This window comes from Mytilus trossulus, chromosome 12 (assembly GCF_036588685.1).
Source record: "Mytilus trossulus isolate FHL-02 chromosome 12, PNRI_Mtr1.1.1.hap1, whole genome shotgun sequence".
Taxonomy (NCBI): domain Eukaryota; kingdom Metazoa; phylum Mollusca; class Bivalvia; order Mytilida; family Mytilidae; genus Mytilus; species Mytilus trossulus.
Window position 1 is genome coordinate 35855338 of NC_086384.1, and position 27158 is coordinate 35882495.

Here is a 27158-nt window from a genome sequence, read left to right on the forward strand (position 1 = left end):
TATATATATATCAATGTTGGTTTCTAATTGATCTATCTGTTTTGAATTTCAGTCACCTAAAGAGTTTACAAGAGCACAGAGAATGGCAGCAGCAATAACAGCCACCTTTGTTAGTCCAATTTCACAGGTAATAAGTTCAAATTTTCCTGATTTTTTTAAACAGAATTGGTGGGAAAACCGTTGTTAGAAGAATATCAGCAAGAAAATCATCCTATATGAAATATGACATATAATGTAGAATACTAATTGTTTTATATTAATTGATACATGTTTACAAGTCACTATAATAAACTTAGTACTTGCTTACTTTATTTACATGTATAGACTTCTGAAATAGTGTATTTTTAACCCTTTCAACGCTACACAAAAAAATAGAAAAATGGCTGCTGCTGCTGCATTTTTTTGTGTTTATTCATTAGAACAGTATATTCTTTTTCAGACTGCTGTATCTTTTTTATTATATGAGATACAGAGAAAGTTATTGCATGAAAAATGCTCAGGAAAGCATGAACTGTAATGTTAGGCAATTATTTTAATGAAATTTTTATCAGGTTACCTGCATTTTCAGGTAATTAACAGGTAAAAGGTGTAATTTATTACATTTGTATTGAATTTTGAATAAAAACTACTTTTAGTCTTCATTTATTTTGTTGTTTTATCTGCCATATAATAAAGAAAACACCAGCTGCTTGATTCCGTAGCGTATTGCACCATACATAATGTTTTATGTAATCGAGGCACAAATAAATGGCTCCGTCCTAAAAAATTTCAGTCAACCTCCGTTTTCCCCCCTTTTTCTACGTCTCGTAATGATCGATCAAATCATATTTCCCACACGAATTAAAAGTAATAAACACATTGAGATAACAAGAAACCTTTTAACTAATCCTCGTTGTTAGTTTCGCCATAGAAATGCTGAAATATTTCCATATTTACAGCTTCGTTTCCGATTTCCGCCATTTGCATTTGTGAAAATATTTGTTTTTATTTTCCTTCTATTTTCCTTCTACTGCATGATTTTACAATAAAAATTGCCGGGATTTCAAGCGCAAATGAGACCTTGTATATCCTTGATTCAAACGAGGAAAAATTAGAGAGAACCCAAATGAAAACCGAATGGTTTAAGAGTCCTTATGAAAAATCCTTTGTCATCGCGGCATATGCCGTGAATAGCAGTGGGGAACGGCGTACGTCATCGCGGCATATGCTGTGTATAGCGTTGAAAGGGTTAAAGACCCCCAAAAAAAAGGATATTCACTTGGAAATATAATTCATTATTTTTTATTGTTTTCCAGGATGCACTTTACTTGTGATTAAAAAATAACTAATATTCATATTTCATAATTTTTTTACAGTATCTTCCAGAAACTAAAGATGGTAAACATGAGCAGGTAAGCAGTAATGTCAATTAGATAGAAATCTTTATTTTTTGTACTATTTTCACATTTTTAAGCTGTGTAAGAAAATGTTTCTCGTCAACAGTGAAAAATCTGTTCTCAGCAAAAGATTAGATGAATTTTAATTATGACATTAAATTTTCTTGATTTCTTTTGAATTTTCTATTGTGATGCCTGATGACATCACATTTAAAGAACACAAGTTTCTCCAAATCTTTGAAAATGAAGTATAAAAATCATTAGAGAAACAGATTCCACCACTATAACTTGTATATTATGATATTTGTCCACTCGCTACAGTTAAAATGTAATTATTTAAAAGGTCAACAAGTCTGGCACTTTAAATTTTAAAAATTAAACAGTCTGGAAAAATATTGTAATATGCTTGCATTAATAAAATCTACATATCTATAATATTATATCAATGATATTTCGTTTAAGCACACCACTATTGTAAAGTATAATGCTATATTAACTTCTCAGTTATATTGAAGTCACTATGACCTACAACTTTTTTAAAGTGTATTTTTGTGTAGATCTTATTCTCAGGAACCGTGATTATAAGTTAATACCATACTAAACCTCTACTTAAAGGTCATCTCTTTTACAATGGATATTTTTAATTATGCCCCACCTACGATAGTACGTTCGTCCATCCGTTCGTCCTGCTTCACATTAAAGTTTTTGGTCAAGGTAGTTTATCATGAAGTTGAAGTCCAATCAACTTGAAACTTAGTACACATGTTTCCCATGATATGATCTTTCTAATTTATATGCCAAATTAAAGTTTTGACCCCAATTTCAAGGTCCACTGAACATAGAAAATTAAAGTGTGAAGTTTAGGTTAAAGTTTTGGTTTAAGTTTTTGGTCAAGGTAGTTTTTGATGAAGTTGAAGTCACATCAACTTGAAACTTAGTAAACATGTTTCCTATGATGATTTTTAATGATCTTTCTAATTTTAATTCCAAATTAAAGTTTTGATCCCAATTTCAGGGACCACTGAACATGGAAAATGATAGTGCCAGTGGGGCATCCATGTACTATGGACATATTCTTGTTTTTCATTGGTGACCTTTACATCAGGTTATACTGTATACATTGTATTAATTATTTGTCTTTCTACTGTGTCACTCTTAAACTGGACCTGTGCACCCAGTTTTTTGTTTGTTAATTTTACTCTAGAAGTTGCTGAAATAAGAATGGATGCACAATTTTCTTTTTTGACTGTTCAAGAAAAATTATCAGTAGTACCGGTACTTTAATGGCACTTATATGTAATGGTATAGATGTTTGTTTTAATTTCTATTGAAATTTGAAATATTATTTATGAAAATTTTGTCTTTTTGTGACTTTAGGTGTTTAATAACTGGATGTTAATGAAGCACACAGCAGTGAAGAGAAAAGAAACACCTCCTACTCCAGCAACAGCATCAGGTAGGTGTAAAAAATGTGGAGCAGGATCTGCTTACACTTCCGGAGCTCCTGAAATCGACCCCAGGTTTTGGTGGGTTTTGTGTTAGTCTTTTGTATATGGTCTGTCTTTTGTACTGTTACTTGTCTGTTTGTCTTTTAAAGCCCAAACCGTAGCAGAGGGGGCAATGGCATTGTCAGTTTATCTATGAGTTTGAATGTCACTCTGGTATCTTTCACTCCTCTTTTAAAGGAAGAAATAGATGCTGGGTGATGAATTGTGGTTAAATGAAAATGCTAGAGAACTATTTTTTTGTAGATTTTATGGTTAAATGTGACCATTGTAAAAAACATGAAAGTAATTGAAATTGGTGTATAGATATTGTATATTGAAACTCCAAAAACATGAAATCAAGTATACAATATAATAAATGTTAACCATGAAAATGAAAAAGATCCACAGTGATGAACTGTATTTGCTTTTTTTAGAGCATGTATATTCTTTGCTGAATAAGACTATTTAACCTCATTAAAAACACATAAAAATAATGCCATGCACAGATAAAAATTGATTGTATGCAAAAATCACTGAAAATTGATTTTGGATCAAACAGTCCATTTGAATTTTAAGTTATACCACAAAGGGTTTATATACTATTCACAATTACAGCCAATTACATTGAGTGTGTAGGTAAATGTAATATCTTTGAAGTCATTATTATGTTAGGTCACAACCTACAGTAAGAGTGGACTAGTCCAACAGATAACCAATCTATCTGTCTGTAGGACTAGACCACTTAGAAAGGAGGGTAGTTTACCTAACATGATAATGACTTCATGGTTCAGGTAACAAGCAAGCTAACCAAAATTATTACCTTTACCTACACACTAAGCTGTAATTGTTATAAAACAATAAACAAAACAAAAAGATTTCTCTGAGAGCAACAAAAGGCAAGATCAGAATGAAGCCCAAAAAACCAACAGACAAAGAACTAATATAAGAGTTCTTTCTGATAGGATTTGACCGTTCCAAAAAATATTTACAATGAATGAATAAATATGGTTTTTGTCTCGCCTTGACGGAGTCAAAAAGCGAGACATAGGTATGCTGTTTCCGGTGTCGGCGTCGGCGACGGCGTCAACAATGTATTAGTTTGTGATTAGCTCAGTTTTATGGGGAACCACTAGTGGTATGTCAATGATAATTGGTATGTAGATGTATTGCCATTGCCACATATCATTGCCTTGGAGATTATTTGGCTCCGCCCCCTCGGTCATGGTCTATTGACTTTGAATGGTTTGCTTACTTTACATGTATGAGTTTGTGATTAGGTCAGTTTATGGAGTTCCACTTATGGTACGTCAATGATAATTGGTATGCAGATGTATTACCATTGCCACTCATTGCCACGGAGATTTTTTGGCTCCGCCTCCTCAGTCATGGTCTGTTGACTTTGAATGGTTTGCTTACTTTACATGTATTACTTTGTGTTTAGGTCAGTTTATGGATCCACTTGTGGTACATCAATGATAATTAGTATGCAGATGTATTAGCATTGTCACATCTCATTGCCATGGACATTATTTGGCTCCGCCCCCTCAGTCATGGTCTACTAACTTGTGTAAGATGTTAAGGTATTGCTATTTTGATTTCAACATTTTCAGAATCAAAATTACAAAAAGGCGAGACATATCTCTGTGATAACAGTTTATTAAAACTAAATGTTGGTCTCTTTTAAAGACTTGATTTAATAAACCCAACAAGAGGACAAATTTGCTACCATATATACTGTGGATTCAATATTATTCGTTGGTATAGTTGAACCATGAATTCAAATGTTTAAGGAATTAAAACTGTCTATAGGCAATATGTATTCAGAGATTGACAAAATCAAGAAATCAAATATCCACAAAACTTAGTTTTTCCCAATCCACAAAAATTGTTACCTACGAAAAACAAATGAATCCACAGTAGTATAATAAAAATGCCACCAAAACCATACTAATTCTTAATTGGGAAGATATTCTTAGTTTAGTTTAAACAGTATTAATAATGAAAGGTTACAAGATAAATATTACAATGTAACATAAATTTGAAAATTGGTGAACCAACACCTGAAGTGGTTATATCGTGTGGTTGGGTAATAGCGGGTGGATACCACGCGGTATTCACAGTTGTCTTTCACTATAAAAGCAAATAAACCATATTAAAGACAACAACACCCATCAATTACCGCATGGTGATTAGTTTATTGTGGTCGACATGTTTCGCCAACAAGCGTGGCGTCTTCAGGACAATATTATACATGAAATCAAACTGTGAAGTACAAATTTTGCGGTTGTGCGGTTCGCCAAACAATAGAGGTTGTTATGACGACGTTATAGATATAAAAAGAGAGTGAAAGTGAAAGTAAAATAAGAATCTAGTATAGTTAAAAAAGAGAAAGTTAATCAATAAAGTTATTAACGATGTGGTTATCTGCTATTCTTGCTCTTCTGTGTAGTGCTCTCATAGAAGTTTCTAGTGGTAATATTGTAGAAATGATGGAAGTAGCTCATAAATGTCAGTTCATTTCCAAATTGGACAACACCTCATTGGCCATCCCGTACCAATTCAACTGGCTTCGCTCCGAGGGAGGTACTACTTCCATTGAGTTAGTAAAAGTGAAGTGTGTGATCGCCGCAATTTTGGGAATTGTAAATCTTGGTAGATGTGTTCATAAAAATTAACTTTGCTAATAAAATGTCCGTGGATGAAGCTTTTCTTTATAAATATGGTTTGTGGTTTATGTGGTTCATCTTGGTTATGGTTCCTTCCTTTTTTCTCTATGTAAAATGCCTGGTATTCCAAATTACTTTGACTTTGTGTACTTATGTATGGTATGCAAATCTTCAGTGATGGACTGCTTCTTCTTTGTATGTTTCTGTGGTTGCTTCTGTTTCCAAATCTCTCCTTCTTTTTTCCTCGTATCTGGTAATTATCGGGAATGGATCGAGAACTTTTTAAATGGTCCGGTATTTCGTTCATGCTGTGTGGTTGTTAGGTACAACGCTAGTTTGGCAAAGGTGGATCCTCTCGGATGCAGGGGTTCACAGTAAAAAAGTAAACTTCAACTTGAAAATTGGTGAACCAACACCTGAAGTGGTTATATCGTGCGGTTGGGTAATAGCGGGTGGATACCACGGTGTATTCACAGTTGTCTTTCACTATAAAAGCAAATAAACGATATTAAAGACAACAACACCCATCAATTACCGCATGGTGATTAGTTTATTGTGGTCGACATGTTTCGCCAACAAGCGTGGCGTCTTCAGGACAATATTATACATGAAATCAAACTGTGAAGTACAAATTTTGCGGTTGTGCGGTTCGCCAAACAATAGAGGTTGTTATGACGACGTTATAGATATAAATAGAGAGTGAAAGTGAAAGTAAAATAAGAATCTAGTATAGTTAAAAAAGAGAAAGTTAATCAATAAAGTTATTAACGATGTGGTTATCTGCTATTCTTGCTCGTCTGTGTAGTGCTCTCATAGAAGTTTCTAGTGGTAATATTGTAGAAATGATGGAAGTAGCTCATAAATGTCAGTTCATTTCCAAATTGGACAACACCTCATTGGCCATCCCGTACCAATTCAACTGGCTTCACTCCGAGGGATGTACTACTTCCATTGAGTTAGTAAAGGTGAAGTGTGTGATCGCCGCAATTTTGGGAATTGTAAATCTTGGTAGATGTGTTCATAAAAATTAACTTTGCTAATAAAATGTCCGTGGATGAAGCTTTTCTTTATAAATATGGTTTGTGGTTTATGTGGTTCATCTTGGTTTTGGTTCCTTCCTTTTTTCTCTATTTAAAATGCCTGGTATTCCGAATTACTTTGACTTTGTGTACTTATGTATGGTATGTAAATCTTCAGTGATGGACTGCTTCTTCTTTGTATGTTTCTGTGGTTGCTTCTGTTTCCAAATCTCTCCTTCTTTTTTCCTCGTATCTGGTAATTATCAGAAAACTTTATTGATTAACTTTCTCTTTTTTAACTATACTAGATTCTTATTTTACTTTCACTTTCACTCTCTATTTATATCTATAACGTCTTCATAACAACCTCTATTGTTTGGCGAACCGCACAACCGCAAAATTTGTACTTCACAGTTTGATTTCATGTATAATATTGTCCTGAAGACGCCACGCTTGTTGGCGAAACATGTCGACCACAATAAACTAATCACCATGCGGTAATTGATGGGTGTTGTTGTCTTTAATATCGTTTAATGTAACATAAAGTTCAAATTTGGGATTCGGAAACAAGTTTGGAAAAACTTTTAAAAAGCCATCTCTCTAAAAAAAAATAACATCATTTAACCAACAATATTACGTGCCAACAGTATATTCAGTTTATGGTAGCATATGATGAATTGAATAAATACACACACACAAAAAAATACAGCAAATAAAATAATTGAAAAGAATAAAAATGTAGGAAAAAAAGGGAAAAAAACACAAAACAGTCAACTCTTATTTACTTTTCTGATAGACAGTCACTGGAACCAACACACACGTCTGACTATAGTCAATTTCGCTGGGCAATCCACTCCATTTTACATCATATTAAAAAAAAGTCTATTATATATAATAATATATATACATATACTAGATTAACTATCAAAACGTTTTGTTTTATTTATGTATTCAGAAACTTTATGAAATATTAATTCTTACAATCATATTTTATTCTTCATTTTAAGGACCACCTGCAGCTAAACGACAAAAGGTTGAAGTTAAAGATACTGGAGATTTGTTACAACCGTTTGGAAAGGTATTTATGTAAAAAGTAAACTTATGTATTTATATAAACAGACTTTAGAATAGATATTGGTCAACAGCATATGCATTTTAAAAAAAATGATTGATTGATTATATGTTAATGAGATATATACTGCAGCTGTGCTATTTGAGCAGTCAAATTGCATTGACCGTATATTCATATGTGATATACAGTCACTGACCATATATCACCTTATTTATGACATTGACAATGTGTTTCTGTAGAGTTTTATTTATGAAGTCAATAAAACATACAGGTTCGCGGAAATTTAAAAATTTAACATCGTCCGCTTCAAATTAAGAAATGATTTTTTTTTACCAAAAAACTTCATTTAGAACAGTTGTAAGAGTTAAAATATATAAAGAATAACCATACAGTGTCTCGAAATATCAATGTTATTTGTACTCAGCTAGAAACAGGTAGAAATACTCGGCACAGCCTTGTTTTCTACCTGTTTCTAAGCCTTGAACAAATAACATTGATATTTCGAGACAATGTATGGTAATTCAATATGTATGATTTGTACTAGACTGATACCCACACTCTAGGTGAGCACAAAACAATTGATGCAACAATTTATTTTGGTAAGCATAAACAGGATTGACATGGTTTGATTATACTTATCATAGAACTGAAAAAGACTTGTTAATTTTCTTTCTGCTTAATTTCTTACATGAAAAGTTTGAACCATTTTAGATAGTTATCAAAGGTATCAGGCTTATAATTTGATAAGCCTAACACACATTTAATTACATAGGACTCATCAGTGATGCTCAGTTCCAAATTGCTAGAAAACCAAACAAGTTAAAAGTTGAAGAGGATTGATAACCCAAAATTCTAAAATTTAGTGTCAAATACTGCTATGTTAATCTTAGCCTGGGATTAAAAAATCTGTAGTACAGTCGACTCTCGTTATCTCAGTCGGACCGAGATATACGTAGTTCGACTTTAACGAAAACCGAAGTTTGACAGACCAAGGGACACAACTCTTGCTAAGCTTGGTAAAGCTAAAATAAATCCCAGTAGTTTATAAGAAATGACAATTATAATTGAGATATCTGTCATACTCTGCAGATGACAGCTATACTTGTTTATATATTTAAGCCCTAAACTCTAGTTTTAATATACATATTTTGTAGCTCAAAAGTGGTCATGGAAGAATACTTGGCAAAGATACAGATATTGAGACAAGCAGAAAGAAGAAAAAGAAGAGGAAAATGGAAGAAGAAGGAGAATTACAATTAGAGGAAGAGGAGGAGGAGGAGCCTGCTGAAGAATTTACACCATACGATTACGGCAAAGTTAATTTGAATATATTTGAAGGTTTGGACATTTCCGTTGTTTTTCATATTACATTTGAAATTTATTGAATATTGGTAAATTTAGAAGTGACCTGACCCCCTCAATTTTAACTATTCACTGATTTTTTCAGCGCTTTATTGAATGAAAGAATTAATCATTTATATAAAGTTGGAAAGTACCAAAAGATACTACAAATGCACGGCATCTAGTTTTATAAACTTGAAATTAAAAATGTCAAAGTGTACCATAATCTTTGAAGTAATTGTACTTTCCAAATTTTGGTGTTTAGATTGGAGTGAAACTGTTATAAATTAGCTTTAATTTATACCTTTAAAATTTGAATTTTCTTTAGTTTTTGTCAAGCCTGCGACTTTTGTCCCAGAAAGCTCGACAAAGGGATAGTGATCCGGCAGCGGTGTTAGCTCACTTCTTAAAAAGCTTTATATTTTTAGAAGGTGAGAGACCTGGATGCTTCATACTTTGTATATGGATGCCTCATTTTACCAAGTTTCTGTCAGTCACATGTCCAATGTCCTTGACCTCATTTTCATGGTTCAGTGACTACTTGAAAAAAAAATTCTCTCTTATTATAAGTAATAGGATAACTATATTTGGTATGTGCGTACCTTGCAAGGTCCTCTTGCCCGTCAGACACTTTTCACTTGACCTCGACCTCATTTCATGGATCTGTGAACAAGGTTAAGTTTTGGTGGTCAAGTCCATATCTGAGATACTATAAGCAATAGGTCTAGTATATTCGGTGTAAAGAAGCACTGTTAGGTGTACATGTCCAACTGGCAGGTGTCATCTGACCTTGACCTCATTTTCATGGTTCAGTGGTTATAGTTAAGTTTTTGTGTTTTGGTCTGTTTTTCTTATACTGTATGCAATAGGTCTTCTTTATTTTGTGTATGGAATAATTGTAAGGTGTACAGGTCTACCTGGCAGGTGTCATATGACCTTGACCTCATTTTCATGGTTCAGTGGTCAAAGGTACGTTTTTGAGTTTTGGCCTTTTTTTCTAATACTATATGCAATAGGTCAACTATATTTGGTGTATGGAAATATTTCATGATGTACATGTCAGTCGCACAGGTTTTATTTGACCTTGACCTCGTTTTTTACGGTTTATTGCTCAGTGTTAAGCTTTTGTGTTTTGGTCTGTTTTTCTTAAAACTATAAGCAATAAGTCAATTTTATTTGTTGTATGGAGGAATTGTCAGCTGTACATGCCTACCTGGAATGATTCATCTGACCTTGACCTCATTTTCATGGTTCAAAGGTCAATGTTTAGTTTTCTTAGTTTATGTCAAGTTTATGTGACAGTTGTAATTCATAAAGCTTTATTATTAAGACTATCAACATAATATCAATGATAAGTAAAGAAGGCATGACATTTCAGTGTGTGCATTCTTGTTTTTCTCAAAACAATTGTTATAAAGTAGCAAATATAAGGTATATATTATTAATTATGAAAGAAGAGAAACCATCAACACCATATAGTTTGGGGACAAATTTCATCTCTCACTTTTACTCTGTAAAGAAACTTCAATTAAGAAAGTCATTTTTAGATGCTTTTTATTGTGAAAGTGGCTACAAGATATGTGTCGCAAAAATAAGAAAAAAATCATTTTAAATTTAAAATCATTATTTTTATGCAACATTAGAAAATCGAAAAAAATTTTGGTTGTGTTGTTTGTTGAGCAATCACATTAATAAATTCAATTAATAATTTTTTAACTTACATTTATTAAAGTAATAAAATAAAATAAAATAATGCATATGTTTTTTATAACTCAATGGATCGTTTTCATTGTACATTGTTACATATGCTTTTTTCTGAAGATTTTTTTTTAATTTGTTCATATTCAGAAAAAAATTATTTTATTTTAATTTCATCCTTCCAGGAAGCAATTCCCCAACATATTTTCCGTATGCAAAGTGACCTCAGTGTGACCCATCTCGTTAAAATCCAGTGATCGCAATACGCATGGATGTCCTTAAAATAAACTATTATCTGATTGTACATGTTAAACACATGCTCAATATACATGCTTTTTGTTGTTGGTTGACAAACAGGTGACAATCGTTAAACTTCTGCTTCAAAACACGAACTTTAATTACCTGCCATATTTTCACAACACTGACCAAGTAAAAAAAATTGACAATTATATGAAATTTATGCAAAAAAAATGATAAAATCTTGCACAGAAGAATAAGTTTATGATGCTGGTATGCATTGGTTCAAGAATTGGAATAACATTATTTTTCACCGGTCACTCGTTTATTATGACTTTAAGATACAGTGATCAGAGGAAGTGCTAACAGCCAATCGTTTTTTAAAGAGATTTTACTTTTAATACTAAAAAGGTAATAACATTCACAAGTTTCTTTCCATATCAGCTTAGCACATGTAGCAGTTAATAAATGTTTTTGTAAATGGGCAGCATATAATCCAAGTATATAACTAAATATTTTCATTATTTTACTGTAGGAGGAACCTCTAAAGAAGGGAAGAAAAAAGTCTTTGATCCAAATGCAGGAATGCGTAGAAGAGGAAGGGGTAGTAAGGTAAGACTATCTATCACATATTTATTACGAAAACATAGGGTTTCACATTTGTTATAACGGCAAAATCAACTGCATACATACATGTATAAGGGCACATCAGATGTTTCTTTGAAGGGTTAAAAAAGGCATATACTTTTGCATATACCCTGGAGATTATGATATTTCATAAAAAATTAATACAAAAGGTATTACATAAGAAATACACTAGCCATTCCGTACACTATACAAGGTCTCATTGGACCACAGAAACCCTCTGAAACCTTTGCTATTTATAATTTGAATACTAGTTCAACCACAAATATCCCAATTTTAATTCTGCTTCAATTTATAAAAAAAGAAGATGTGGAATGATTGCCAATGAGACAACTCTCCGCAAAAGAAAAAATGACACTGAATTTAACAATTGAATTGCCCATTTTAGTGCATTTTTACAGTGAATGCAAAACTAACATTTGCCCTCTTATGATGAAACACACGAAAATTGATATCTAACTAATAATAGTTAATCGACAGTATGTTGAAAGTTAAAATTCTAAATAATGAAATATTCAGATATAGTATTATGTGCTAATTGTAGTTTATTTGTGTAATTTTAGGGTTATAAGCCACAGTTTTCTACAGCTAAATCACAGAAGAGTTCAACATTTGGAAAAATGGACAAATCTCAAAGACAACAAATATGGCCTAAATAAAATATTCAGTCTTTATAGATCTGCCTTTATTTGCATATCATATTTCTTTAAAGTTTGTCCTATAACTGGTTGAGTGTAGCAGCAATTCAATGCAATAAAACTTGCAAACAAACAAAACTTCCATAACAATCCATTAAAGTTTAACAATAATAAAACATTGCTACAGAACTTTCTGAAATTACAGTAACTCCTGTGACATCCAGTAATTGCTAGGGATTTATGAGCAGTACATATTGGTATAAAGGTTAATGTATCTGTGATCAATGTATGTTATATATTGTAATGTCAGAAGTGAAAATCAACTAAAACTACATGTTCGATACACCTTATCGCTATTTGTCTGCCATCAATTGTCTTCACAAAGCCTTAAGGTTCCCATGAAAAGTTTGACGTCATAATACGTCTGATGCCACAATGGAAAAGTGATTTTTGTATGACGTCAATAGTTCAAGCTAGGCAAATTCTTGAGTCATCCAGGACAGATTTGCAAATAAGGTGTTAACTGGGATTTCTGGGACCAATATTTCTCATAAGTAATTTGTTGAATGTCTTAAACAATTTGAGGAAAACCATAAAAGAAAAGTAATATTAGTCTGTGGTTTAAAAAATTTGAGGTGATGTGTTGTTTTTTTTGTGAATCAAATACGTCAAGGAGTGATAAGAACGGGCAATTTTAAAAGAAACAGATGATATGAACTAGAGGACACTTGTCAGATGGAAACTAAATATTATTTGCATGATATTATAGTAAATTTTGAATTGATTTCTGCTGAATAAAGACCAATAAAAATTGGTTCAGAATGCATGCTGATAATCTATGGAAAATTCATTTTTAGAGGTGAACCCTCAGTAGAAAATAGCTTTCTATATCTAAAGATGATGGAAGTTTTTAACGACCTTGACTGGCTATACAGCCCTTGCACTGTCAGTTAAGATAGAGTACTCAAGTCAATTTGTAACCTGACTAGTTTTGGTCTGTACACACACCTCCATCATCAGAGGCAGATTTATAACCAAATTGCTATGTAGAAAATTAGTCACATTATGAAAGCGCAAGGTGATCAAACGAATCATACTTATAAACCTATTTCATTCAATTCCAAATTTGTATCAGATGATATTATGAAAATGATACTGGGACTCTCTTGAAAGTAGCAAGGTAGTAATTTTTAAATTGTTTTTAGCTCACCTGACCCTAAAGGGCCAAGTGAGCTTTTCTCATCACGTATCGTCGTCCGTCGTCGTTAACTTTTACAAAAATCTTCTCCTCTGAAACTACTTGGCCAAATCTATCTAAACTTAGCCACAATCATCATTGTGGTATCTATTTTAAAAATTGTGTTTGGTGACCCGGCCAACCAACCAAGATGGCCGCCATGGCTAAACATAGTACATAGGGGTGAAATGCAGTTTTTGGTTTATAACTCAAAAATCAAAGCATTTAGAGTAAATCTGTCATGGGGTTAAATTGTTAATCAGGTCAAGATCTATTTGCCTTTCAATTTTCAGATGAATTGGACAACTGGTTTTTAGGTTCTGCCCCTGTATTGGTAATTTTAAGGAAATTTTGCCGTTTTTAGTTTTTATCTAGAATAATATTATAGATAAAGATAAACTGTAAACAGCAAAAATGTTCAGCAAAGTAAGATTTACAAATAAGTCAACAAGACCAAAATGGTCAGTTGACCCATTTAGGAGTTATTGCCCTTTATAGTCAACTTTTAACCATTTATCGTAAATCTTAGTTATTGTTTACAAAAATCTTCTCCTCTGAAACTATTGGGCCAAATTAAACTAAACTTGGCCACAATCATCATTGGGGTATCCAATTTAAAAAAAATGTGACCCAGCCAACCAATCAAGATGGCTGCCATGGCTAAACATAGAACATATGGGTAAAACGCAGTTTTTGGCTTATTACTCATAAACCAAAGCATTAAGAGCAAATCTGATGAGGGTTGATATTGTTTATTAGGTCAAGATCTGTCTTCTCTAAAATTTTCAGATGAATTGGACAACTGGTTGTTAGGTTGCTTTCCCTGAATTGGTAATTTTAAGGAAATTTTGCTGTTTTTTTGTTATCTTGAATATTATTATAGATAGAGATAAACTGTAAACAACAACAATTTACAGCAAAGTAAGACCTACAAATAGGTCTATTGACCCCCTTAGGAGTTATTGCCCTTTATAGTCAATTTTTTAACAATTTTCATAAAATTTGTAAATTTTTACTAACATTTTCCACTGAAACTACTGGGCCAATCATTATAGATGGGGATAATTGTACGCAGCAAGAATGTTCATGAAAGTAAGATCTTCAAATACATCACCATCACCAAAACCCAATTTTGTCATGAATTCATCTGTGTCCTTTGCTGAATATTCACATAGACCAAGGTGAGCGACACAGGCTCTTTAGAGCTTCCAGTTTTTTTCTATATTTAAGATTTTGGATTATTTCTTCTAATAAAAATAGTCTTTTCTATGCATGTTACAATATATATTTGAAACATGCTTTGCAGCATAATGTTGCTTACAAAAGTAACAAAACTTTTTGGTAACTGCTATAGTATAGTGACCTCTTTTTGAGCCACACTCAGTCCCTTGAAGCGAACAAAATAAATAAAGACAAAGGCAACAGTCGTATACAGCTGTTCACAAATCGATTGAGAAAAAACAAATCTGGGTTACAAACAAAAACTGAAGGAAACACATAAATATAAGAGGAGAACAACGACACAACAGAAACACTAAACTGCAACACACAGAAACCCAAATAGAAGATAAACTCCACATATTAAGTACCCAATTCCATTTATAGCCTAAACAGTTTAGATCTGGTGATAGGCATATATAAGTCAGGAATCTGATGTACAGTAGTTGTCGTTTGTTTATGTAATATATACGTGTTTCTCGTTTCTCGTTTTGTTTATATAGATTAGACCGTTGGTTTTCCCGTTTGAATGGTTTTACACTAGTAATTTTGGGGCCCTTTATAGCTTGTTGTACGGTGTGAGCCAAGGCTCCGTGTTGAAGGCCGTACTTTAACCTATAATGGTTTAATTTTTAAATTGTTATTTGGATGGAGAGTTGTCTCATTGGCACTCACACCACATCTTCCTATATCCAATTATCAGATTCAAACTTCTTATATAGTTTGATGTCATCCAAAACTAAATATATTTTTTTTGTCTTCTACCTGGCTTGTTATTCATTCTGTGTTATATCTGAATGGACAAATTGACTACTCTGAAACAGCTTAGCAATTAGAAATTGACCTCATAATTATTATTATATGCACTCAATTTCTACAGTTATGCAATATGGATAAGCATGTTTCTCTCATGGTTGTTGCCTGTTATATATTTCTTGCATGAATAGATCTTTCTCGTATCATGCTATACATACATGTAGTGTGATACGGAAATGTGATAAGATAATCTGCGTTTTTAATTTAATTTAATTTGCTTAAATACAGCATAATATGACGATATTACAGCATGTTCATTGGCATTAGGTCATCGATGATCTTCAAAGGTTATGATGATGTACATTTCGTCTATGTCATTGGACATATGTGATGTCTTTATAATTTTACAAAACACTCACACTTTTCACCTTACATTCTTCTTATTTTATAATTTTATTACATTTTGAAGCGTGCAACAAAAAGTCAAAGTCTTAAAATGTATGATGGTAATATATAAAGTTTGACACTAGAAAAAGACATATGACATCATGCTGGAATGTGCAAAAGACTAGATCATCGATTCGCAGATATGTTTTTTATTAAATACAATGAGAATGTTGACCGTAAGAGAAATATGTTTACCAACTTGTGAGAAAGGACAAGTTATTAACTCGTGATTATTTAATTTAAATAATAATAAACTTACCGTATTTTTATACCCTTATATTAATTTATAAGTTTATTAATAAAATGACTAAAAAAAACAACTTTATTATTTGTCTTGATTTTGCTGATGCGCTATGGACTTACTACTATAATTATACTATATACTATGATTATCTATGCTTATATTTAATTATATATGTAGTATTGAAAATAAGCACATTACAAAAAACTATCATTGTATAGTATATTTTGTCTCTTCAATACATAAATTTGAAGAAGAGTTTTCGTTACTCTTAAAAACTACACGAATTGCCAATTATTCTCGCATACCGTAATTATTGTCAAGTTCGTCAAGGTTCTGTGCACTTTTCTGGTTTAAATGAATTTTATCTGGCACACTCAACACGACGGCTATGTGATCGGCTAAAAATGCCGACCCTATTTGGAAATTCAAAGTCACAACCTATTTCTAACTCGGCTTGTGTTGTTCAGTCTTAATTTTAATTGGTTAATTGTTCGGGAATTATTATTTAGGCGCCGATCATTCATCTTTGGATTCTGATGGCTGTGCAGTTTGAATGGAACAAACAATTGTGTCGATATGATGTCTCAAAAGAAAGTCGAAAGATACCAGAGGGACAGTCAAACTCATCAATCGGAAATAAACTGACAACGCCTCAAGTTCCATGCCCTTTGTAGGATATAACGACTTGACTATATATATTTCAACGCTGACACCAAAACCCTTCTATTCCTGTGATATAACAATAACAATAACTGTAGACGAATTCAAATAATATAGTTGTCTAAATTAATAGTCCAGTTAATAATATGTTTTATGTTTTACGTTGTCCTGGTTTTAACCAAAACAAATGGGGTTTACACTCCACTGATTTAAACCGAAAAGAAAGAGAGAGAAATTTTTTGACAATAATGCAGCAATCTTTACTCTATGTTGGATTTATCAAATTTCTGCTATATTACCCCATGCATAGCTAGTTTGTTTAGTTCATTTAAATCTTAATTTAGTTGTTGAATGACAATAATCATTGATATAGACTGTGAGCGACTGAGAGATTACAAGTATCTCAACCTTTTCATACACTTTGAATACCTTTTATATATACATATTATAGCTATCTTTTCTCCACTGAATTATGTTTAAAAAAGTCCTTTTATTGACATATACAATTTCAGTGTGTTCATAGCTCTAGTTTATCACAACATTTCATCATATTACTTATTATCTAAGTTATAAAGTTTAAATACTGTGCACTTTTTGTAAGCTTTGTCAACAAATTATAAAGATTTTTCCAAGAAATAAGCTACTATTAACCCGAACCAAACTTGTTTTGCATGTAACCATGTTTATTATACAAATTAATTCATTTTACTTATCGTTGACACTCGTTTATTTTGAATTTGACAATTTAAGGCATATACAATTTATATAAGCACCAGGGACTTTATACTAATATAGAAAGTCCCTGTAAGCACCGAAAAACATTTCGATATTTGAAAATATGATGTTTAAAAAACAGCAAATACTTAGTAAAGTTGAAGACTCTTTAATTCAATTTCTCGACAGATGTTTGTTAAATAAAACTTTCAATTAGGACCTCGTCACAGAGAGAATAAACAAGTATAAGAAAATTTCGAATGAATGAGTTACTTCCCCGTTTTAGATGAAGGAAATAAGTAGCTCAGTCATTGTTGAATGTGATTTATATATATTGTAATGCCATGCCTCCTTCCATTCGTCGGTAAAATCCATGGAGCCGAATTCTTTTGAAATGAGACGTAAAATTGCAGCATATTGCCTTTGGTAAAGTGTCACGCTGTTTTTTTCTTCAGAAGTCTGAATCTAGTACGAACCCCCCTTGTCGAAAGTTTTCATTCGTTGTCGTTTTGAATACGATTCGTATAATGTATTTGTCATTCGGGCGTTCAGCAACCACTAGCCACTTCTTCTCTGTCCATCAGTTCGTTTAATAAACAAAATTTCGTGACTCTTTTCTCAGGGATATATCACTAAAATAATTTCCTTTTAGTAGCTTGACAATAATGAGTTGTAAACGTATGTGCGCTTAGCAGATCTGTCAGACATCTACTAATTGTTTCAACTACTTCGAATTGCGAGTTCACAATAGCATTTTTTGTTGTTGTTTTTTAACAGAACATTCATTTTCCTCCGTTTGTTATCTTGTTCAATGAAGCTACATATTTTATGAATTCTCCTTGTCGAATACCATACGTTTTCTTTAATTAAGATCAAATATAATTAATTTCGTCTGAACGATAGATCGAGCAAACAAAAGTTACTGGGTTTACAGATTAGAGAATAATGGTAAAAAAGTGCAATAGAAAGGTGATCAAAGGTAAACAAAATACACAATGCAGAAATAGAGCCATACTAGAAAAGAAGATAGAATATTATCGTACCGCGGCTAAATTATCACGTTGTGATTGGTTTAACGACGTCACGTAGTGACCCCCTATGAGACCGTAGGGGGTTAGTAAATTTCATAGGGGGTTCGTGACGCGGTAATGGTGACGTCATCTATTAATGTTGTTGTGTTTCTTTGATTATTTTTCAACAACACGCAGCAGAAAAAGTCCAGCGTACGATAAATTCGTTATGCGGTTAACTACTGACCCCTACGGATCCATAGAGGGTGAATAAAATCCAAAGGTGATTCGGCATCCGGCCTCACCCCCTATGACTTTTACTAACCCTCTATGGATCCGTAGGGGGTCAGTAGCGAACCATATAACTTATAATGGGTGCTGAAATCCTAAGAATAAAGAATAATGTACAATATAGACAAAGACGAAAGAAAAATAGTATACAAAATTGCAGAAAGAAGATATAAAGGGCCCAAAGCATTGAAAATCTTGGAGCCCATGAAACAACTTTCTTTTTTGTAACTCTCTCTTAGTCTACATGTGTGAAGCAGACAGACTAAATACTTAGAAATAACAAATCAAAATCACATTTTCACCCTTAGTTTCAAAATAATCATTACAATAACAGTTAAAACTATGAATGATATAAACAAAATCCAAAACATTAAAAAGTCTACAAAAGCGGTAAAATCTGACCAGGACACGTCTTTCTTCCTCTTGGTGTTTCCCAAATCATCGACGCGATTGTCTTCGCAACAGCAACATGTACATCGCATCACCCTTTCTATCCAACTTGGCACCTTGCGCTGACTGTGATGCAGGCGGAGCTCAAGTGCTGTAACACAAACTGTTATCACACCAAAACTTAATAAGACCATTAAATAATATCCGAAATAGGATCCTGACGACTTGGGTAATTCTGAACTTACGATTGTCAGAAAAACGGCAAATGATAAGAAAACTGTCATTGCGTAACTCATCTTTTCACCACTGTCCGCTGGGAGGACATATGTAAACACATTTAGTAGTCCGAGAAATATAACGGGGATAATTATGTTGAAAATATAATACCCAGAGCTCCGTTGTATTGTAAGTGTAAATGTGACCTTTGACTCTGTTCCTTCTTTATCCTCCTTTGCGGAAGTTGAAACTATGCTCCATTCTGCATTTTCTTCCAAATCTTCTGTTTCGATTCCATCCGCACCTTTTGTAACATTCACGTCATCTATGAAGTATGACCAGACAACAAAAACAAGGTCGCACGTTTGTTGATCAAAAGGAAAGTGTGTAATGTCAATAGAACATTTGGATTCAAAAACCTCGAACGGCTGCCACCAAACAAGTCCCATTTGCATAATCTGAACTAGGATAAAATCGGACCCAAGTGTGGTCAATTTTGTAAAGCCGTTTTTAAGTGTCAAATCTGGTTTCCATATTCTATCTTGAGGAATGTACAGTTGCATGACATCACCAGTGTCCCACACTAAATATTCGTCGGTCCATCTAACGGACAGGTAACCAGTTGTTATCAATTTACCCTCAACTTCATCTAAACCATTAATACCAACAAGGATCATGTCTAGATCAACGTTCATCGGTTTCGTATAATCCTTGTTTGGTCGGACCACTGTACTATAACTTGAAAACAAGTTAGCGACAAGAGTCTTTGCCTCATCCCCTCCACCCGCCTGTCCAAGACATGGAATTGCTGCGTGAGATATTATAAACAGTAAAATTTTAAAAATCTTTTCCATGTCTACAGAGCAGATCTGGATTTACGAATGCGTATCGAAAGTGGGTTAACTAGATTAATATATTACAATGATAGTCACGTGTTAGAATATAATAACATGGGGTTAATCGTGAGGTCTATTTTTCTATATTCTGTATATATAATTAGCCAGGTATTTATTAACATAATTTATTAGAACCTCCATCATTATTTGTTTGTTGTGGCCTATTTTTGTTATTTTTTCTATCTATTCTTAATATTTTTGGTACTTTATTTTCGATGTTGTAAACCCCAATAAGACCCTCAAAATCACAGATTTTTAAAGATTGTCAATTATAAGTTCAATTGATACTTGTGTGATGTTTAAACTTTTTTAAAATATTATTATAAAACAGGTCGACATCGCTAGGTTTTAGCTTAGTTTTTGGAATATCATATTTAATGCATGTGTGTGGCAATATTTCATAATTATAAAATTTCATCTACATTAGACACATGATATGTCATCAGTGACGCTCATATCAAAATAGTTATAAAGCCAAACAAGTACAATGTTGAAGAGCATAGAGGATCCAAAATTCAAAAAAAATGTGCCAAATACGGCTACTGTAATCTATGCCTGGGATAAGACAATCGTTAGTTTTTTAAAACAGTTTTCAAACAGGAATTTATGAAAATGACCACATTATTGATATGCATGTCAACACCGAAGTGTTGACTACTGAGCTGGTGATACCCTCGGGGTCGAAACGTCCACCAGCAGTGGCATTGGCCCAGTGGTGTAAATAGTTCTCAAAGGTACCAGGATTATAGTTTAGTACGCCATACGCGCGTTTCGTCTACATAAGACTCATCCGTGACGCTCATATCAGAATATGTATAAAGCGAAACAAGTACAAAGTTGAAGGGCATTGAGGATCCAAAACTCAAAAACGTTGTGCCAAATACGGCTAAGGTAATCTATGCCTGAGATCAACTGTTTTGGTTCTCATACATCCTTGGCTTTAAAACATTCGACTTTGAGCGTTCCTGATTCGGACACATGATATTTTCAAAGCGTTGATTATATTTTTTAAAGAAGTTATTAAACAAATGCATGGATATTTAAAAAGAGGGACGAAAGATACCAGAAGGACAGTCAAACCCATAGATCGAAAATAAACTGACAACGGCATGGCTAAAAATTAAAAGACAAAAAGACAAATAAAAGTTAGGAAGACACAACATAGAAAACTTAAGACTGAGCAACACGAACCCCACCAAAAACTGGGTGTGATCGCAGGTGCTCCGAAAGGGTTAGCAAATCCTGCTCCACATGTGGCACCCGTCGTGTTGCTTATTTTATCACAAATCCGGTAAATAGCATAAGACGGTAGGTCACATTCGTGAAAAGGGAAGGAGATTCATTGTAGAACTTTACGACATAAGGAACATAACCGATATCTTCTGTGAAACGGTTATTCCATAACGGTCAACCAACTCGTCATGGCGTCCGTAAAATTTACGAAGGAATGATTTCAACTTCACAATTTGGAACTTTTGGTTTAATATCTTTCTTGTGAGCAGCAATCTTCTATCAAGAAAATCATGATAGGAAATACAAGCCCGGACCTATTGTATCAATTGGTAGAATAGATATATACTCCGTTGACAGGCCCTGCTAGAATGCTGCTACATAGAAATAGAAAGTTCACAATTGGGAAGCTAAAATATTTTTTTTGTCGTAAAAATTTGTTTTCATAGTTTTCATGATATGAGGCAGGCTTAGCTGTATCTGTAGTATCCTTTATCTCTAGTTCGATGGGATAGATTCGTTCAATATAATCCCAAATTTTGTATTATTTTATGAGAGAACATCACCCATATATCGGAACGTAAAATTAAGGGGATGTCAACGAGTACGACACTCGGGTATCGCTCGGTAGTACCGAGTTTTAAATACCAAAAAATGTCCAAAATGATATTCGAATAATCGATTATCACCAACCTTAGATAACTTAGTGACATGACATTATCTATAAACGAGAAGTAAAGGGGTAGTGCTATCTCTTTGTATACTTTCTAAGAAACTCCTGGTCACATTGGGAAATAATACAATATATTAAGCTGATTTTTATATTGATATTTATAGAAGAAATATGCGCTCATTTCCACTATAAAAATCAATCATTTCAAGTATGTTTGAATTAGGCATTCTTATCCATCTAACTCTTGACAAGGATGAATGGAAAATATCGCATATTGTTTTCTCTGAATTATATTATCATGCTAATCAAGTCACTATATGTAATCAAAAATGCATACATTTCTAAATTCTTCTTTAATAACAGATGATATATTTTTTTAATTAAACATACAAATTCGATCGTTATCAATGGTGTGTCGTGTTTCTATAATTTATTGCGAGTAGCTCAATTGTAAAATTTCTATACAAGCAACCATGATGTAACCCAATAATGTGGTGGTAAGATTTTATTTGGAATCAGATAACCACTTATTTCTATAATTAAAATTTCAGTTTTAATCATTTAAAATTCAGATCATTGGCACCAGTTTACAGTCAAAAGTTATGTGATTTTCAAATGAAAAACAAAACCGGTTTGGTCTAGACTTCGAAATGTAAAATAATTTAACAGATAATCTTATTTTTATTTCTTATGTAGACGAAACGCGCGTCTTACGTATCAAATTATAAACCTGGTACCTTTGATGCTATACATCTCGAATAATACTAAAACCTAATATAGGTTTGCATGTACATTTTGTATTTTCAAGTTGGCATGGTTGGATAGATAGTATTTAAAAATGAGTATGATTTTTGTCGAGCCTTCGACTCAAGTCGAAAAAGCGAAACTAAGCGATTCTACATTCCGTCGTCGTCGGTGTCGTCGGCGGCGTCCACAAATATTCACTCTGTGGTAATGTTTTTGAAATTTTAATAACTTTCTTAAACTATACTGGATTTCTACCAAACTTGGACAGAAGCTTGTTTATGATCATAAGATAGTATCCAGAAGTAAATTTTGTAAAAATAAAATTCAATTTTTTCCGTATTTTACTTATAAATGGACATAGTTTTTTTCTGCGGGGAAACATAACATTCACTCTGTGGTTCAAGTTTTTATAATTTTAATAACTTTCTTAAACTATCCTGGGTTTGTACCAAACTTGGACAGAAGCTTGTTTATGATCATAAGATAGTATCCAGAAGTAAATTTTGTAAAAAGATAACTCCTTTTTTTCTGTATTTTACTTTTAAATGGACTTACATTTTCTTCCAGTTAACATTACATACAGTCTGCTTCAAAACATTTATTAGATTCATCCACTATCCTAGAATTTTACCAAACTTGGACAGAAGCTTCTTACAATCATAAGATAGTATCAAGAGGAATATTTTTATTGATATTTTCCTCATTTTTGTTGAGCCTGCGATTTACAGTAAAAGTAGGCGAGATAGTGGGTTCCGTGGAACCCTTACAATTTTTTTTTCATTCCCGCTTCACCAGTTTGTCCACTGTTAATAATTGATATAGGAGTCAAACTCAATGAAGGCAACAGTGTATACCACTGTTTGAAAGTAATAAAGCGATTGATCCGTGTTACAAACTAAATTCGAGGGGATCACATCAACTATAATATATTAAAGAGAAAACAACGAAACAACCGAAACACCTAAGTACAACAAAAAACTAAAGACAATGCAACACACACTCTTTAAATTTAATGAATATCTGATGGATTAAACTATTGAGACCAGTAGCTTAACAAAACCACAACCAGAAGGAACCTTAACTCTAACAAAGTGTTCTTCTAGAAAAACACATTTCCAGGAAATTGATATTTTGCAAGCTTCTTATCATGAAATGACCAAATAAATTGTGGTAATCATTATCAAAATGGAGAACTATTATATAACAAGTATATTTTTAGCAGAAATTATTTCACATTCCCCCCCCCCCCCCCCCCCCCCCCCCGAATATTATATTAAATGTGGTTAACTATTTCACACATGTTCATTAAGCCAATAACGCAGAATTCCAAAAAAAAAAAAGGCAAACAAAACACATGTTTTGATAAGACATAAGACAACCCCTTAAGCATGTTAAGAGAGTTATGAGTTGGAACAGACACGTAATTATGTGGCGGGGTTAATGAAGTTTTCAAAAGGTCAGTGCCGGATAAGTACAGCTGTGTCTAGTAGGGATCATAGTTCGAACATATAAGTTGATGTGTTTCCCTCGGTTTTTATTTTGTAACCCGGATTTGGTTTCTCCTGGGAACAGTATATCTAACAGAAATTATTAGAATAATAGCAAGTCCGTCTTCTACACATGTCCGTTTCCGTATCGAATCTTTATTACCTATGTCCTAGTCGGTCTACCTATGACCCGACGATAAAATAGACTACAATTAGTTAGTGTCAAGTCCCGTCAATATATATGTTCCTGGTTTCTTTTAATCGATTTATGATTTTTGAACAGAGGAATATATATAAATATTATTACTACTGTTACATTTATTTATATATCAACCATTAAAAATATCCTTCTCCGAAACTAAGACGTCAAATCACTATTATCGAAACAACAAAATTTTATTTATATATGACACAAGACAACCAATTCGACCGAGGACACTCATATGAATATCGGTAGGGAATAAACTTATTTAGAATCAGACCATGACAAGTACCCGATAGTTTGAATACATGTATCTATTGACCTCATAAAACCTCTCATTTGTAACTATAAAAAAAATCGAACTGAAAATAAACAAAAAGGGAATGAAAATTGTAAATTTCCATATGAGAGAACATCTTATAAGATTCAATCTAGTTTGAAGATCGTTTTTTATCATCATGTCAATCTAATTTGTAGGTCTATGTGGTTTAAATTCATGTCGTATTTTCAGTTTATTTTCTTCAAATTAAATACTATATATTAAAGCATTTTTTTTTTCAAATATATATAGTTTTATTCAACATGATATGAAGATATGTTTTACATAACCATAGATATCTTTTCTTTTGATTTTCAAATATAATATATTAAATATGATTTATCTTTTAGTTGTTATTAAGAATTGAATGCTTCTTTTTGTAACTTCATTGAGGTGTAAAAGCGTTGACCGGAGTACATTTTGAAGCGCTTCATTCTAAAACTGTGCGCACCGTCAAAGCGGTTACAATACTTCAGTTTCATTATGTATATCTTTTATATTCATTTGATAGAGTTTACTGTTTGCAATAGCATAAATTATTCTAAATAATGAGGATGTTCTTATCCCAAGCAGAAAAACATAGCCGTATTTGACACAACCTTTTTCAACTTTTGATCTTCAGTGCTGTACAACTTTCGATTTTTTATATCTGGGCGTCACTGGAGAGTCTTGTGTGGACGAGGCGCGTTTTTGGCGTATTGAATTTGAAACCTGAAGCCTTTTTTTTATCTATTAATCATGTGTTTCTTTGTCTAATACGTTGTCCTATTTATTTGTATTGTAGTCATGTAATATTATGTTGTCATTTCAATGTTATATTTAACATTGCCATTAAAGTGTGAGGTTTGGCATGCCACAAAACCAGGTTCAACCCAACATTTTTATCTTTAAAAATGTCCTGTACCAAGTCAGGAAAATGGCCATTGTCATATCATAGTTAGTTTCTGTGTGTGTAACATTTTAACGTTGTGTTTCCGTTGTATCGTTTGTTTTCTCTTATATTTGAGTGTGGGTTCAAATTACTATAAGACGTGTCACGGTACTTTTCTATCCCAAATTCATGTATTTGGTTTTGACTTTCGGAGATTGTTTAGTGTTGTGCTTTTACATCACGTACTATATTCGTTAAGTGTTCGCAAGCACGTATTATGAGCTCCACTACATTATGTATGCTTTTATACAATTCAATAATAAGGAAATGTAGTGTGAGTGCCAGTGAAACAACTACCCGTCAAAGTTCAAATGAAGTAAATGTAAGCAAGCCATAAGCAACCATACTGCAATCAACAGTGAGCAAACGGTTACTGCACATTCAGACTGAAAAATACGAAACAAGTCAATTGAGAAAAAATACGGACCAATTTTTATCAAAACAATTTACGAAAATTAGTATGACAGGCATTAGATAACCACAACCACTGAATAAAAACTCCTGACAGGCATATAACGAATGTGGTGGTGTTAAATATGTTTGTGCTTGATCAACCCTCCCCTTACCTGACACAGCGGGTGTTGACATAAGAGCACATTTTAAATAAAAATAAGTTGACAATTGCTTGACTCGTCAGATCAATATAACATGCATCGGTTGGAAGACAAGAAGTAATTTTATATTTTCATTGAAATCAATCCTTTTAATTATATTCACTTCATCCGTTTAACTTTATTATAAACGAATTTAAATGCTGTTTTTGTACACATCAATAGTCTGTTAATAACTTTTTTAATACCAGAACAAGGTGAAATACAATCGACTGAATTGGAATGAAAGAATCAAAAGAACTTGAAATAAAACAAAAAGTTCAAAAATTATGCAATATTTGTTTGATTTATTAATTGTGCCACATACTATAACTATATAATTGTATATCAATAAAGATTTGAATTGAATTAAATCTTGTCTAAATAACACTGTTAAATTATGAATTCAGTTAAAATTAGTTTCAGTGTGAAAAATAAAATAAGTATTGATGTAACCTGTTGTAGCCAGTCCGAAGCAAACAAAAAAGCCGAAACGGATTCCAATAATTAAATAAAACAAAACAAAAAAACTTAGGAAATGTTTATACTCACTAAAATAGTATCATACGTTTGTAAAATTTATCAAAGATACCAGGATTGTTTTGAGTTTGTCAGTATTTTTTAAACGTGATAAAACTTTGTTGTTACAGCATTTATATTTTTTTTGATAATCCAATTAAAAAATTTAAGATATTGTTTAAACTACATTTTTATCAAATTA

At 32.7% G+C, this 27158-nt stretch overlaps 2 protein-coding genes across 2 annotated transcripts in view; one reads left to right on the forward strand and one right to left on the reverse strand.

The window, feature by feature from the left end:
- Positions 1 to 12217, forward strand: part of LOC134692413 (exosome complex component 10-like) — a 45104-nt gene extending 32887 nt beyond the window's left edge. Inside the window, exons 17-23 of the mRNA XM_063552863.1 lie at positions 53 to 127; positions 1356 to 1391; positions 2754 to 2832; positions 7556 to 7626; positions 8775 to 8958; positions 11432 to 11508; positions 12105 to 12217. Coding sequence (XP_063408933.1) covers positions 53 to 127; positions 1356 to 1391; positions 2754 to 2832; positions 7556 to 7626; positions 8775 to 8958; positions 11432 to 11508; positions 12105 to 12200 — 618 coding nt within the window. The 3' untranslated portion in view covers positions 12201 to 12217. The remainder of the gene's footprint in view (positions 1 to 52; positions 128 to 1355; positions 1392 to 2753; positions 2833 to 7555; positions 7627 to 8774; positions 8959 to 11431; positions 11509 to 12104) is intronic.
- Positions 12218 to 18941: 6724 nt separating this feature from the next.
- On the reverse strand, positions 18942 to 20240 carry LOC134693256 (acetylcholine receptor subunit alpha-like). The gene has a single exon (XM_063554000.1). The coding sequence runs from the start codon at positions 20214 to 20216 to the stop codon at positions 19047 to 19049; it is 1170 nt and encodes a 389-aa protein (XP_063410070.1). The 5' UTR covers positions 20217 to 20240; the 3' UTR covers positions 18942 to 19046.
- Between the last annotated feature and the right edge of the window lie 6918 nt (positions 20241 to 27158).